This window comes from Humulus lupulus, chromosome 8 (assembly GCF_963169125.1).
Source record: "Humulus lupulus chromosome 8, drHumLupu1.1, whole genome shotgun sequence".
Taxonomy (NCBI): Eukaryota; Viridiplantae; Streptophyta; class Magnoliopsida; order Rosales; family Cannabaceae; genus Humulus; species Humulus lupulus.
This window is the reverse complement of record NC_084800.1, coordinates 43,075,586-43,091,114: the sequence shown is the minus strand read 5'-3', so window position 1 is coordinate 43,091,114 and position 15,529 is coordinate 43,075,586. Positions and strand designations below refer to the sequence as shown.

Genomic DNA, 15,529 nt, shown 5'->3' with positions numbered 1-15,529 from the left:
CTGACACGGAAAGACCAAATTGCACAAGAACATAATAAATGAATCTTTGCATTTCTTGCTCTTCTTATAGTACTGCAAGAACCCATTTTTTCTATGATTGCAAATAGACATTAAATTTTTTTGTTAATATATAATCTCATCTAAGCATATATACTTATTCAAACAAAAAGTAAGATTCCTATATCCCAGACATCCTTCACATGCTGGCCAATTCCTATATCCCAGCTAACACTCAGCACAATGTGGCTCATCAAAACAATAACTTACAAGTGCAACAAAAAGAATCTTCGGTGCACAAGTAAAAATTCAAATCATGTATCAATAAGACATTATTAATAAACTATCACAGGTACTTAGTAATTGTACTTTATGAAAACTTGAAGTTGCTGTTTATGTATTTAAACAGCAACTTCAAATCTTTGAGATTTGACAAGGAAACAATGTGATTGTATATTATCTTATTAAATCCCTTAAGCAGTGAATGTTGCAATGTATTTAAACAGCAACTTCAAATGTTTGATATTTTACAAGGAAACAATGTGATTCCATATTATCTTATTAAATCCCTTAAGCAGTGCCTTATTGACACATTAAGCCTGTTCTACAACTAAATGAACCATAACTTACAGCCATAAAAGGATGGCCATTGAGATATAAATATAAAAAAACGTGGTAAATACTAAGATCAAGAAAGTATAAAGGGAAAAAAGAAAAAAACTTGCCTTATAAAATGAAGTGAAAAAAAAAACCAAATTCTGAATAAAAGCCTGCAGAATAGGTAAGTTAAAAAACAAAAGACATTGCCAGAAATAAACAATTATTGAGCGAACACATAAAAAATGGTCTTCATTAAATTTTGAAGCGCCAAAAACAACTTTACCTGCTCTTCGCAGGAACCAATTGCATAAGCCTCAGGAATGTTTGTATTAAGAGGAATCATGGTCTGACCAAAAGGAAGAAAAAAAATATTAATAGCAACACAGGAACAAGACATACAATTAAATAAAAGAAAAAACTGGACAATGATGTGATGAGTAAGCCAACCAAAGATAGTACTACAATAAGCATTTCATTTCAGACCTACCTGTAACAGTTTCATGAATATGGTGCACATCTTAACGTACTGGGCATTGTAGAAATCTCCAAAATTAAGTGCTGCAACCTAAACACCAGTGCAGTGAACTATGAGAACCAGGCACAGTTTTGAAGCAACTCTTAACTAAATCAGCATACAAACACACCTCTGTCAAACACTGAAGAGTGAGATTCCGATACGATGGCATGGGGAAAAAATTCAGCAGCGTTTCAAGCTGTTACATAAACAAACACAATCAGAATTTTGCTCAAATGTACTTACTCTTTTAAGGAAGTTATTAAGTATTAAATTCAAAGGCAATACAACAACCATCTATCAAGCAAAGCACATACCAATGGAGACTCAAATATATATCCCAGGGTAATCCATGAGAGAAATGCGTGCAATGTGGAGAGTGTTGCACGTATAAGCTCAGTTCTTTAAGAGGCTGATAGTACATATAAGCATAGCTCATAAATGAGTTGAAATTCACTGCAACAACCAATCACATTATGTGTGAGAGATTGGAAAAATGCATAAACATATCATTACGGTAACATGTGACATGCCAATTAGAAAATAAAAGCCAAATATATGATGACTATGAACTGGCAGTACGTGACTATCAGTAGTCCAAGATAAGTGATCAGATCACTTGACTTTGTGGTGGCAGTTCACCCGGAAGACATTGTATCAAAATATGTGTATAATAGTGAATGAAAATAACTTAAAAAGTGCATAATGACTTCTCATCAAAGGATATCTAAAAGAATTGTCCTTAATATATATATATATATAATTATAAGCAAATGATAAGTCTACAGAAGGAAAAAAAAAAAGAGCACTCATGAAACATTACAATATAAAACATGAAATGCATCCCAAAATGAAATAAAAATAAAAAAAACATAAATTATCTACCTGTTCAATGATTGTTTAAGCTCCTTTATCTTACTTTGAGTCATCTCTCCTCTTGAGAAATCAAACACCTCTTCACTTAGAAGCTGAAGAAAACATATTCAAGTAATTAGTGCCAACTAATTCTCAATAGTTTAAGAGAGAGAGAGAGAGAGAAACCTTCAATATAGCCATGCAATTCTCACAAATTGTTTCACTAGTTTTAGCAGCTGAAACAAGATTAGGAATAAAGCTTTGCCATTTTGCTGGCCAATCATGCTTCAAAATATGTACATTAAACATAGAGGAAGCAAATTAGGGTTGATTATAGAACTTCAAACAGAGATACAACTCACCAAACAAAGTAGAAAAAACCAATTTGTCAAAATGAGAAAGTTGCAGGTGGGGAAGGGAACACAAAACTAGAAAGAAATGTATAATCTCGTGGCCTTGAAATGTATAAAGAAACAGAAAATCAAACTAGACCCAAATTTTAATATGTTTTACATGATTTACATGATTTGGGATTTGCTTTTCTATGATGTAACTAGCTAGCAAGAAAAATTATAGTAGTTTACTACTACTACTACTACTACTACTACTACTACTACTACTAATTTCAAGTAAATTTAAAAAGTTTGTATTATCACAGAGAAAACTAATCCAAAATACAATTTAGATCCTTTACCAAATAGGTGGTGGATTTCTTGATGGCATCCTAGCTAAAATACCCACCAATCAAGTAATTTAAGAAATGGGATTTCTTGATGGCATCCAATCAAACAACCTAATAGCTTTATCAACTTCTCCATGTTTAGAAAACCCATAATTATAGAACTCTAAAATATAACATCTAACTTAGAACTTTCATCAAACAGTTTTCTTGCTTGACTCAGAAACCCATAATTTTTAATGTTTTTTTTCCTCATTGGTGGTAGGTACTGTAAGGAAACTTAGTGACTGAATGAATAGAATCAATTCTCATTAATGAAGTAATGATACAAAAGAGTATATATACAGAAAAGATCAAAACTAATTAAGTAACTAATCTACAAAATAACAATAATTAGTTACAATGAACAACTAACTAACCAAAACAGTTAGTAGCTGTAAAAATTGGCCTAATAGGTACCACATTTTAATGATCTTTTGAATCTTTCTAGGGAATATTATAATGATCAAGTGTCATCAAAGGTGAGTACAAAAAGTATCCTAAGCAGTCAACACTTAATGATCCTTTGGCAAATTTATCATGACAGCAGAAAAGCTACAAGTTATATTATTATAATAATTAGTTTTTCAAAATTGATAAATCAAATCAATAAAATTACTCATAAGCAAAGGAGATTACATAGCAAAAAGAGATTGAGGCATAGAGAATGTTTCAACAATTTACGCTAGCAGCAATTTATTGTTTCAACAATTTACTAGTTGCTTCATTAACATAGATATGAATATAGTAGACAATTTTATAGAGAGAGCTACAATTATAATATGAGATTCAGATTCAGATTTTACCCAAAATTGCAGAAGAAAAAAAAGATGAGACTTGGATTTCTAGAGAAAATCTAAAATGACAGAGAGAGGCTCAAATTTTACACCTTAAATATGAAATGTTGAAATGAGATAGATAAATGCTTCAATACAAGGGAAAAAAATTGCAGAACAGAGATTGAAAAGAAGATTCCTACATTTTAATAAAACAAATGACAAAACAGAAGTGCAGGCACATCCTTTGTTGCCTTATTATTTATATTTTTTCTAGTACATTTTTTTTAATAAAGTGAACAGTTTTCTCTCTTTAAACCAACAAGAATAACTAAATAATGGATTGGGCAGATAACATCAAAGACAACCTCAGCATGCAGTATAGATGCGAGGATGTTAGCCTTTTATTATAGTACATTCTTCATAAATTGGATTGATGAAAATGTGATCACTGAAAAAGAAAATACTTTTTTGCCAAGTTAAGAGACGACAAAGCCACTAGAACAATGTCTTCCCATATATGGAAATAAAAAACATTAAGAAGGCACTATATCAAGGAACTCTTATAAGCACTTTTTTTAAAAGGAACTCTTATATACATCTCACTCACCTGTTTATTAAGGTCATGGAAAGCCTCCAAATATGATAGTGCATCGACCGCTGCCAAGAGTGCAATCATGCCTTAAAATCATTCCACAAAAATGTTAATTAAGGGTTTCCTAAACTTCAGAGATGTAATATCACATTTCAACATGGAAAGCAACATGATAAGACTTAAAACTTACTGATATTGGGGAGTCTGCACCAAGGCTTTTGTCACGGAAAAATGAAGCTGAATCCATTCACGCCACAGTCAATATAATAGGCTTACCCTGATCTGAGGAGGAGATATTAAGCGGAGGAAGTGATGACCAAACAATGCCCTTCATAATTATGAGCAATAGTTAAATTCAAAGTAATTTAGGAAGGTCAAAAGAATAAAGATAAGAAGAAATGTGTTGATATTCTAAATATGTGTTTCAAACACTGAAAGTTGATGGAAGTAAGTTTCAGCATCAAAGATTTGAATCCTACAAAGCTCAACTATAGACCAACATACATATTCTTTTGACCTCCCCTGTACAAATAAAATTGAGAAAAAGAATCCCATGAAATCTTCCCCACTCAAAACAATAAATACACACACAAACACACATATATATTTACATATAATAATATAAAATCTAATAAGAAAGAAAATGAAAACCAAGCCAATGAGAATAAGGACTACATTCTAAAATACAAGTCAGATTTCGAACTCAAAAGAGAGATGAGACACAAATACAAATCGTGAACCACATTTAGAGCTGTTAGACTTCATTATGGATACCAAAAAATGCAAAATGAGTTACCTGTATCCCCCTAATGGAAGGCAGGTCTCCTCTTTCAAACAAGATTCTGAATCATGAGTTCCAGCTTTCACTGTCTAATCAAAACAAATGTATCACAGATTACTTGAAAACATCATTAAGCCAACAACCAAAAAATGTCTGCGAGATAAAGTCAATAAAATGCACTAGAAAGTTAAAAACAAACAAGCTACCTGCATCACAAGATCAAACTCAGCCACAACAGTGGTATAAGATCTCTGTCTCTTCAAAATTTCTTCAGAAACCTGCATATGAGTGACATCAAAAAGTTTATTAACAATAAACTAAAGCTGCCAAAAAATTGTCTTGTGGTTGGGGGGGCAAACATCAACAACAATTAAATACAGTCCATTAATATGAAAATTGAAATAACTAGACTTTTTCTTTTAAAAGTGGTTTCACTTCTTCAGTGGACGGTACAAAATGAAAACCAAATGAAATGACACTTACTACCTCTTGGATGGTCTTCGTACTACTCTCTGAGAGCAAGAATACAGGAAAATCATACTTGTTCCACAATATACCAGATCCCTGAAAATGTGGAAGGAAGTTGTTGGTCCAATATATCAAACAAAATGTTAAAAGATGAAACACGAACAATACATTAGATAAGTTTGGCATTTATAACCAGTAAAAGTAAGGAGTATATAATGTTCTAACTTTTAATATGTGAAACACATTGATACTCACCTAAACAAATGTGACAGGTAGAATTTAAGTTGTTCCATGTTCTTCAAGTAGTATAATAAAGGTAAGAAAAATTATATTTTTACAATATCATATATTTGTATATTGTACCAGTGCTTACCCCAAGAATTTAGTCACTCTCATGATCAGTATAGATTCACTTGAAAGAAAAAACAAAAAACCCCAACTCCATAACCAGTATTATACACACTATAGCTTAAGGTATGGGATAAGTGAATAGAACATAAACCAATGCTAAGAGTTTTTCTTTCAAACTAATAACTTAGAAGTGGCTAAGGATCACACCAATTCCTTAATTAGAAGACCAGTGATCACAAAAGAATAATTTAAAAAATCCCAAATTCGAATTCTTTTTCCTCAATGAAAAAAAACAGCATAAAGTTACAAATCTTATATTTAACTATATGATAACTTGAAAGTACATATAACATTAAAAAAAATCAAAGCAAATATATGCAAAAACTACTTTGCTCAAACTATAAACTACCAAAAAGAAACATTTTGATATTTGTCAAAAACAAGAGAAGAAGAAACATTTTATTGATCCAATACATATGAAAAGTTTTGTGTAGTCTTGGCAATGCACCACATCTTTTAGAGTGTAAAGTTCTGCTGCTGTTGGACAGAATTGGAGCACATATATATATATATACACACATATGGATTTCAAAGTAAATACTTTTAGATTCCAATGCTGGCAATGTCAACAAGCACTCAAATCAAATAGCACTAAACTTCCAATCCCACTGCAAGAAGTTCAATTCTAAAGTTTACAACCCTCTAATGTGAGTGTGAGTGTGTATTTTTTAACTTACCATGTGAAGCAATGCAAGATAATTGCAAGATTTACTCTGATGAGGCAAAGATTCGTTGTTGAGCTCAGAACACTACTGTCGACGCCAAGCCTATCACTTGCAAGACAGAATGAGAAAGACAGAAAGAAAACGAAGAGTGAATGAGAGTAGAAGAGAGTAAATGCAGGGAGGGACAACAAAAAACAATCAAATACTTTATAAATACATATACACATAAATATATATTTATATATTGATTATATGTAATCTGTATATAAAAAAAAATTCACCTCACAGAGATGTTCTTGCTTCCAGCAGGGGAAAACCGTTGTGACTTACGTGAGGGAAAGTGAGATACCAGCGTGATGTACCAGCTTGCTCCATCGACTCAAACAGGGGAGATACCGCCATTATGTGCTCCAGAAGCTCGCGTGAGTCATGAGAGAGAGAGTGCTCCACCGACGTCGTGTGCTCTAGTGACTCGCGTGAGGCAGAGATAGACGAGACGAGAGGATAAGTGCTTGAGAGAGAGTGAGTGGAGGAGAGTAAGCTTTGCAACTAGGCGTAAGAAAGAGAGGCGGCAATGGAAACTTGTTTGGGTATTTTAGGTTTAGGGATTCAATGGAGGCTGAGAGAAATTAGAGAATTTGTGCTTTATTGTTTTCCTTTTTCTTTTCTTCTTATGATAGACCCAGACTTTTTTCTTTTGGCGCCAAACGAAATATAACTAGGCGCCCTCCAGTGTTTTTTTTTAACTATCTATTAATAGCGCTTGTGAATATGTGCTATGTTTTAACATAATTTATACTTAAAATTGTTGTAGTGAAAAGTAATTGCCTAAGCAATATGTTGGTTAAAGGATCTGACCAGAACAAGAGTAGAGTTTATGGTGGGCCAGGTGGCCAGTGTTATGTTTGAGATTATTATTTTGGAAAGGATAAAAAGGAAAGATGACTAAGTGAACCACAGATAGGAAAGATTGAGTGGAAAGTTTTAGCTGGATTAGCTAAGAGTTGTGCAGTGTCAGATATGAATTTATTGTGGTATAAGGGTCAGATTTGGAATCCGATGGACATTGAGATTAATTGGGAGATTCTGGATGAATCTTGTGTTATTCTTCTATTCTTTTCATTCGAGAATCATGGAAATGTGAAAGTTTCATAGTGGTGGCCTGAGACGGAGAGAGATGTAATGGATGTATGATAAAGTTCTTAGCCTGATAGCAGGTCAGACCAAAGTATCAAGAATCGGTGGGGCCATGGTAGCCTTTGAGTATTTTATAATGGAAATAGGATGGCATCGCGATGGGTTCCGCGATGGGGTTTCCAGGTTAGTGGATCAACGTGAGTTGGCATTGAATCATTGTGGACTAGTAGTCCAAGTGAGTTCATTTTTATCAGTAAGGATAAGTAAATAGTACAGCTGATCAGTATTCAAATCTCTTTGTGAGAGAGAGCGCCTTCATGAAACTCAAGGTCTATCTTATTAGGTGAAGACTCTATTGCGACTTCCAGGTTTTGGAAGGGTTAAGAAGGCGATGAGTATATAGATGGAATTCAGTACAGTTTATTACTCTCAGACTGATGGTAAATTAGAGAGAGAGGGTTATCCAATTATTATTGGAGGAGCATCTTATAAGATGAATGAGTTGATATATATATCTGGATCCTGAGATGGTTCAGGGGACTATTGAGATTACCAGAGATTGAAGCTTTGATGCTCACTTATCAGAATAAATGAAAAAGTTTTGTTGAATTGAAAAGTAGGAACATAGAGTTCCAGTTAGAAGATTGTATCTTCCTTACAAGTATCATCATGGAAAGAGGTAAGGAGTTAAGAGCAAGTTAAGCTCTAGAGTAATTTAACAGTGTGAATCCTGATTATTTGACAATTTGAATTCTGCATAAGATTGGTCAAGTTGATTTTGGATCAGCCTTTTCTTTAGCACTGTCAGTTGTATACAGTGTGTTATGTACTTCCATGCAGTGGACATGGGTTAAAATAACTCACGAGTTGAGTTATGAGAATCTGGGGACTAAAGCTAAGTTATCCTATAAGGAATAACCAATTCAGATATGAGACTGAAAGAATAAGGTTCTGAGGAACAAAGTGCACCTTGAGTTAAGGTATGTTACAGAAATAGTGAGGTCGAAGGAATGACCTGGGAAACTGGAATCAATTGTGCGGAATTCTTATTCCAGGTTGTTTAGATAAATTTCAAGGATGAAATTTCTATAAGGAGGGGATAGTTGTAATACCCCAAATTTCCTAATAAGGTTTACGACCTTGATTAGGAGGCCGGGAGGGCCATAATTGCTTTATTATGTTATTAAATGATAATATGCATGTTTAGGTGTATTAAATATGCATGTGAACCCATTTATGAGTAATTGGGTGATTTTCATATTTTTGGCCATTTCAGGCATATTTGGCATATATGTGATATGTGTGTGGTGCTTTATTATTATTTGGTTATGCCAGGATTACCCAGCACAAGACGATCCTAGGAGGTAAGCTAGTGGGAAAGTCACAACGGGATATATTCTTGACTTGGAGTAAGCCAAGGGGTATTTAGAGCATTACCGGGTTATTGGGTAATGGGAATAAATATTTGGTGATAAATTGGGAGTTAGTAAGATCAGGAGGAAATACTGGAGGTTTTGACTATTTTTCCCCCGGGAGGGTTTTTGGGACCCCGAGTGTTAGGATATGGTTGAGGCTACTTAAGCTTGAAGTAACCTTTTAAAAGAAATAAAAAGAACGTTATGTACATTCTCTCTCCCTCTAAGTTTCCTTTTCGTCTCCCGATCACATTTTCAAAGGTAACTTGAGTTCTAGGACTTGGAATCAAGCGAGGATCAAGGCATAGCGATCCTAGGAAAGATTAAAAGCTTATTAGCCGGAGGATTTAGTTGGAAACAACTCAATTGGAGGTAATTCAAGTTCTAAGCTTTTAAAAGTTTTTAAGCTTGAATTGGATTTTGTGTTTTGAAGTGTTTTTGGGTGATTTGAGACTTGGGTTTTATGGGTTTTGGATCATGGGGATGTTTGGGAACTTTGATTTTGGGATTTGGAGATGTTTGGATAGGTTTTTGGAAGGTTTTAAAAGTGGAAAAATGAGGAAAAGTGGCTGGTGCGAGGTTGGGCTGCGCCCTTGATCTAGGGCGCCGCGGCCCTATCTTGAAGAAGGTGGAGGAGGGTCTGCCACGAGGGCGGGCCGCGGCATGGTCCTTGTAGGGCCGCAGCCCTTAAGGGAAAAAAAATGCCAAATGTGGGTTTTTGTAATGGGACCTTAACTCTAAGGGCCTGGTATCGATCCTACTACCTGGTTGAGTGGGATTTGATGTCCTGGAGGCTTGGGTTGGGTATAGAAGTATTTATTTACCCATTTTGATGAGGTTTTATATCATGGTTGTGACTAAGTCTTCACTAAGGGTTTGGGATCATGGTCGTGCTTGTGGCTCGTTTATTGGTAACCTGTGTTTGGACCAAAGGTAAGAAAACTGCACCCTGTGTTTATGTGACATGCATGGTTATTATTGATGCATGTTGGATTATTAAATGTGGCATGCATGATTATTGTTGAGGCATGTCAAGTGGTTAAATATGATGCATGTGATGCATGAGAAACATGTGATTAGGACATGCTTTGTATACTGAGTATGATATTGTTCAGAGCTTGAGCCTCTGTGTTTATGCATGATCCTAATTGTGCTAGTAATTATTGAGTAAGCATGCTGAATGCCCTTTATTTGGATATTTGACATATGATATATGTTTGGTGGCATTGCTTACTTGTTTATGTATTGACTAGTCAGGGATACTGACCTAAGAGTCAGAAATGGCATAGCGTCATGAACGCAGGGCCAAATGAAGATTAGATCTAATCGACATCAGTGTTGAATGGCTCTAAGGCATTAACGTTGGACCGACCCTAAGGTCGATGAACTTATAAGCGCTTGCCTAGTCTAAGACTAGTTACTTGAGCCAGGGCCTAAGGCCCAGGTGACTGTTTGTCACATGGCTAGGGAACAACGTTCCAAGGTTATGAGTCTATGGTCATGAGGAAGGTTATGTTGATGACTAGTCACCATGCACCTACCCTGTTCGAACTAATAAAAGTTCACTTGTCTATTAAGCCTCGGTAACCCTATCGTCACAAGGCTAAGGGAGCTAGACCCAACTTAGTGACTTTTGCGATTGTCACCTATTTGTTTGGACTGAAATTCCTGGATGATTATTATGATCATTAGTTGATGTGTTATACTCAACATTACGTTTCTATCTTGGGCTAAAAGCCCTGGATGATTATTATGATCATTGGCTGATGTGTTATACTCAACATTACGTGAATATGGTGCCTGTAGGAATAGGGCTATATCTGCTAGGCGTGTGCCTTATGATTTGATGACATGTTATTACTGTTCATGAGCATATTAAGTTTTCTTGCTGGGCTTCGGCTCACGGGTGCTATGTGGTGCAGGTAAAGGCAAAAGAAAGCTGGACCATCCTTGAGTTGGAGAGCTTAGGTGATGATGTGTACATATGCAGCTGCTCGACCACCACGGTCGAGGTTTGAAGGGGAACTAGGGTTTAACCCTGTTTTGCCGCTTAGATCGGCCGGTTGTAATATTTTCTTGTAATAGACCTCTAAAATTATATTTTTGGGATCCTAATGTATATAATAAACGTTCTAATGAAACGTTATATCCTAACCAAAATTTTTAATCCCTAAACCACTAATCATACTTAGTTACACGATTTTGGCCAAATGACTCGATTAGTGAGTTTAGCACTGTTTACAAGGCACACCGTAACGATCCCTGGAGTTGGGGCGTTACAATCACCACCATGAAAACGAGCAACAGTAGCAGACATATCTTTGCAGTTTAAATAATTATTAACTTAAATTCAGTTATAGTTGGAGGTTAATTACATAACTTAAAAAACAAACATTGTTGAGAAAATTCATACATTGATTGAAAAGGTTTGACATTAAAACATACACATTAAACATACAAATATGAATATGCATAAGAAAATATTATTCCTCATCAATGTCGATTCCTACATCACCATCTGTACTTTCTAAATCATCTTCATTAATTTCGTCGTCATCATCGTCATTGATGAAATCATCATCCACATTCGGAACAGATCGAGACGTTTCCCCAATTATACTGGTGTGACCAGGTCGATCCAAATGCATAATCTCTAACTCTCATAATTCCACAATGAGTACAAAATTTGATGAAGTGCTATCATGCACGACATCAACCTCGTTATCATCATCAATACTTGGATGATCCCAGATCTTTCGATGATTGACTTCTTCTGCTACCTTCCAATTTCTGTTTCTCGAAGGATCTTCCAAGCAGAAAACTTGTTTTGCTTGAGTGGCGAGAATAAGCTGATCATTCTTGTACCATTCTGAATTAATCATGATACTAGTTATGTTATTCTCACTTACATTTTGACCCTTGCTTGCATCGATGTTGAACCATTTGCATCGATACAATACTACCAAGTAACCATGGGAATAGCACAACTCTACAATCTCCTCAAGTTGGTCATAGAAGGTGAAACCATTAGTTCCTAGCACTGAACTCCACTATTTTGAGTGGTACGTCTTTCGTCACGACTATGGACCAAAAAATTCACACTGTTAACAATGCAAGCCGTGTAGAAGTATGCATTCTGATTGGACCCGTTTGCTACAGCAAATAATTCATCAGTACACTCGGTTGACTGTACTTGTCGCAAACGACCCATCTATAGAGTACGACACAAAAAAAGAAAACACAATGAGATGAGTATTAATCGATACAAGTTTCGTAAGAATTCTATAGTTTCGATAATTTACCTTCAATTTAAACCAGATATGGAAATATTTTTTAAAATTTACGTTTGAATTTACACAAAGGCATTCACTGTATATCACAAAGATTAAGGTAAGAAAACAGTTTTCCATGAATTAAATTTAATGAATTCATATATGTGTTGAGCTACTTACTCCATATATGGTTGGATTTCAGGGCAATTGTTAAGTACAAACCACTTCACTTCTTTTCGATGAAGATAGTCAAGGGATATGGTTTTCTTGTTGCTACTTGGACGACATTGTGATTCAAAAACTGACAACTGTCTTTTAGGAATAACAATATTCGCATTTATTTTCGGACAATTAAATTTAGTCTGTACGCCCTGAAAATATTATGAACAACAAGTCAAAGCTTCATCAGCAACATAACCCTCTGCTATAGAACCTTCAGGGCACGCCTTATTCTTGACATAATTTTTCAATTTCTTCATATATCGCTCAAACAGATACATCCACCTCATGTAAACTGGTCATCCGAGGATAGACTCTTGCGGTAAATGAAGATTAAATGAATCATTATGTCAAAAAAGGCTGAAGGAAAAATTAACTCCAACTTGCACAAAATTTGTATCACTTGATCTTTTGCATTCTCCATGTCCTTAACAACCAATGTACGAGCACAAATTTGCTTAAAGAAATTGAAAAGCCCAATGATTGTCTTCGAAATAGACTTATCCAAGTAGCATCGAACTCCTACCGGCAACAGACGTTGCATAAGAATGTGACAATCATGAGATTTCAACCCAACAATGTTGCCATCATTGTCAGTTACTATTTTAGAGAAATTTGAATCGAAGCCATCAGGAAGTCTAACTCCTTTTACGAACGGACAAAAAAACCGTCTATCATCCGGTGTGAAAGAGTGCATAGGATGTGGTTTTATCAACTTCGTACCGTCTTCCTTGAGGTGAAACTCTTATCGGATACCCCAATTCTTCAAGTCTACTCATACGTTGGTGGTGTCTTTAGATTTCTCATTCATAAGAAAAGTATCAAGTAAACTGTCGCAAACATTTTTCTCTACATGCACCACATCTAAATTGTGCTACAGTTCAAGTTCAAACCAGTAATTTAGTTAAAAGAAAATACTATTTTTACTCCAATTAAGATCTAATGGATCTCGCTTTCTTTTCATACCCCCGAAACAGACATGTTTACCTGGCAAACAATCTGGAACATGCGCTAATTGTTCGAGAATGTCTTGACTACTGAATTTTCTTGGAAGATGTCCTTTTTCATATTTCCCATCAAACAAGCGACTCTTCCTCCACTTATGCGTAGAAGATAAGAATCTTCAATGACCAACATAAGTCATCTTTCCAATTACCCGACATGAAGGAGTGTCTTCATTGCATGAAGGACAGCCATATATCCTTGGCCACTCCAACCAGACAAACTACTCCGAAAAATCATTGATAGTCCATAATAGTGCAGCACACATTCTGAATACATTTTTCATTGCAGCGTCTCTAGTTTGAAATCCTTCATCCCACAACTCCTTCAATTCATCTACCATAGGCCTAAAAAAGATATCCATGTCCTTCCCAGGTGATTTCAGATCGCGAATCAATAAGGTCAACATGAATGATGACTCTTTCATGCACAACCAAGGAAGCATATTGTACATACATAATATTACCGGCCACATGCTGTAAGAAAGAATCATGTTACCAAATGGATTAAAACCATCAGCAGCCAAACCCAATCGAACGTTTCTGGGTTCTTTGGAAAAATCAGGATATCTGGAATCAAATTGTTTCCAAGCACAGTCATCAACAGGATGGTGCATCACACCATCTTCTTTCGATTGTCCCATACTATGCCAGGTCATATCATTTCCTGTATGCCTTGAACCATAAAGATGCTTCAGCCTAGGATTCAAAGGGAAGTACCGCAACACTTTTTGGGTGACTTTTTTCCCTTTTGTGTCTTTGTCAACCCATCGAATCTCACCACATACATGACAACTCTGTTTTTGGGAATTCTCCTTCCAGAACAAACAACAGTCGTACTTGCAAGCATGAATTGATTGATAACCTAACCCTAAGTTTCTCATTTTTTTTCTTAGACTCATAGAATGAAGCCGAAATCTTATTCTCCTTCAGGAATGCAAATTTCATAAACTTCAAAAGTTCATCAAATGAACTATTTCTCCATTTATTCATAACTGTAACGTCCCAAATTTGCTAATAAGGCTTAGGGCCTTTATTAGCATGCCTAGAGGGCAATAAGTGATTTATTATTATTATATATGAATTTTGATGAGTATGTGATTAAAGGTGCATGTTTAGGTGAATTAAATATGCATGTGGGCCCCGTTTGGCTTTTAGGGGTGTGGACCACGATTTTGGCCAACGACTAGCAGACGTCAAAACTACAATAAACATTCAAGAGAAAAAACGACACTGATGATTTTTATAGTGGTTCAGCCCCAATATGTTGGTAATAGCCTAATCCACTTAGAGTTATGATTTATGGATCTACACTCAAGATCAGATGAACCTGTGTCAACTGAGTTTCTTCAGTGTAAATGAAAAGAATACAATATTTCTCTCATAATACAAACACTCTTAGGAAAATCAGAATTCGAATCCCTCAATGATGCCATGAGCTATGTATTTATAGGCCCAGGATCGTACAAACTGAAATCCCTCATAATCGGGATATTTCTGTTACTCTCATAATATTTAATTAATAATAACTTTTAAAATACAACAATATGCGACTTCTTTGGGATAATATGAGAGATTCTCGCGTAGGTACGACTAATTCTAGCCGAAGTCGTTACTGGAATTTTGCTTGCATAACGATGATTGTCTAGTTAGCCAACTTCACTCCTTGAAGAAAGACTGGTCGGCCAAAACACTCCACCGATCGGCCAAATACTTCACTAGTCGGCCAAACACCTAACTGGTCGGCCAAGACAGATGACTGGTCAGTAAAAAATCTTTACCGGTCGCACAGAAATTCTACCAGGTCGGACAAATCACTTCCAAACCAGATAAGCAATTTTCATGTCAGTAATATCACCAGATTAATCTAAAACCTTTGACTCAGTCATTTCTTGCCACTTGTCACTTTTATTTCCACGTCATCGTTTTCAAATTTTGGGGATAACAAGGGGCATGTTTGTAATTTTAGCCCGCTGAGGGCATAAATGTGATAAATGTAATAATTGTGATATATGTTGTGATATATCTGTGTTGCACGATCCGAGACATTCCTAGTGAGCGGTTTAACCAGAAAGTCACAATGGGGTCGAATACCCGACTTGAGG

At 35.5% G+C, this 15,529-nt stretch overlaps 1 protein-coding gene and 1 long non-coding RNA gene across 2 annotated transcripts; both read right to left on the bottom strand.

Annotated features, from left to right (window-relative positions):
- Positions 1-784: 784 nt before the first annotated feature.
- Positions 785-1,462, bottom strand: LOC133793739 (protein EXPORTIN 1B-like). The gene is made up of 4 exons (XM_062231031.1): positions 1,429-1,462; positions 1,242-1,310; positions 1,085-1,162; positions 785-943 (listed from the first exon to the last, which is right to left on the bottom strand). The coding sequence occupies exons 2-4, from the start codon at positions 1,281-1,283 to the stop codon at positions 818-820; spliced, it is 246 nt and encodes an 81-aa protein (XP_062087015.1). The 5' UTR covers positions 1,284-1,310; positions 1,429-1,462; the 3' UTR covers positions 785-817.
- A 3,389-nt stretch (positions 1,463-4,851) lies between these two features.
- Positions 4,852-5,349, bottom strand: LOC133793738 (uncharacterized). Its single transcript, XR_009874931.1, has 3 exons — positions 5,323-5,349; positions 5,043-5,114; positions 4,852-4,925 (listed from the first exon to the last, which is right to left on the bottom strand). It is a non-coding gene; the product is annotated as an uncharacterized LOC133793738 (long non-coding RNA).
- Between the last annotated feature and the right edge of the window lie 10,180 nt (positions 5,350-15,529).

What these genes read in the sequence shown, in the direction of transcription:
- LOC133793739 (XM_062231031.1), bottom strand. Translation starts at nt 1,283, where the DNA reads ATGCCATCGTATCGGAATCTCACTCTTCAGTGTTTGACAGAG. An exon ending in CTCTTCAGTGTTTGACAGAG is followed by an intron (nt 1,163 to 1,241) that starts GTGTGTTTGTAT and finishes ACTGGTGTTTAG; the next exon opens with GTTGCAGCACTTAATTTTGG. An exon ending in TATTCATGAAACTGTTACAG is followed by an intron (nt 944 to 1,084) that starts GTAGGTCTGAAA and finishes CCTTTTGGTCAG; the next exon opens with ACCATGATTCCTCTTAATAC.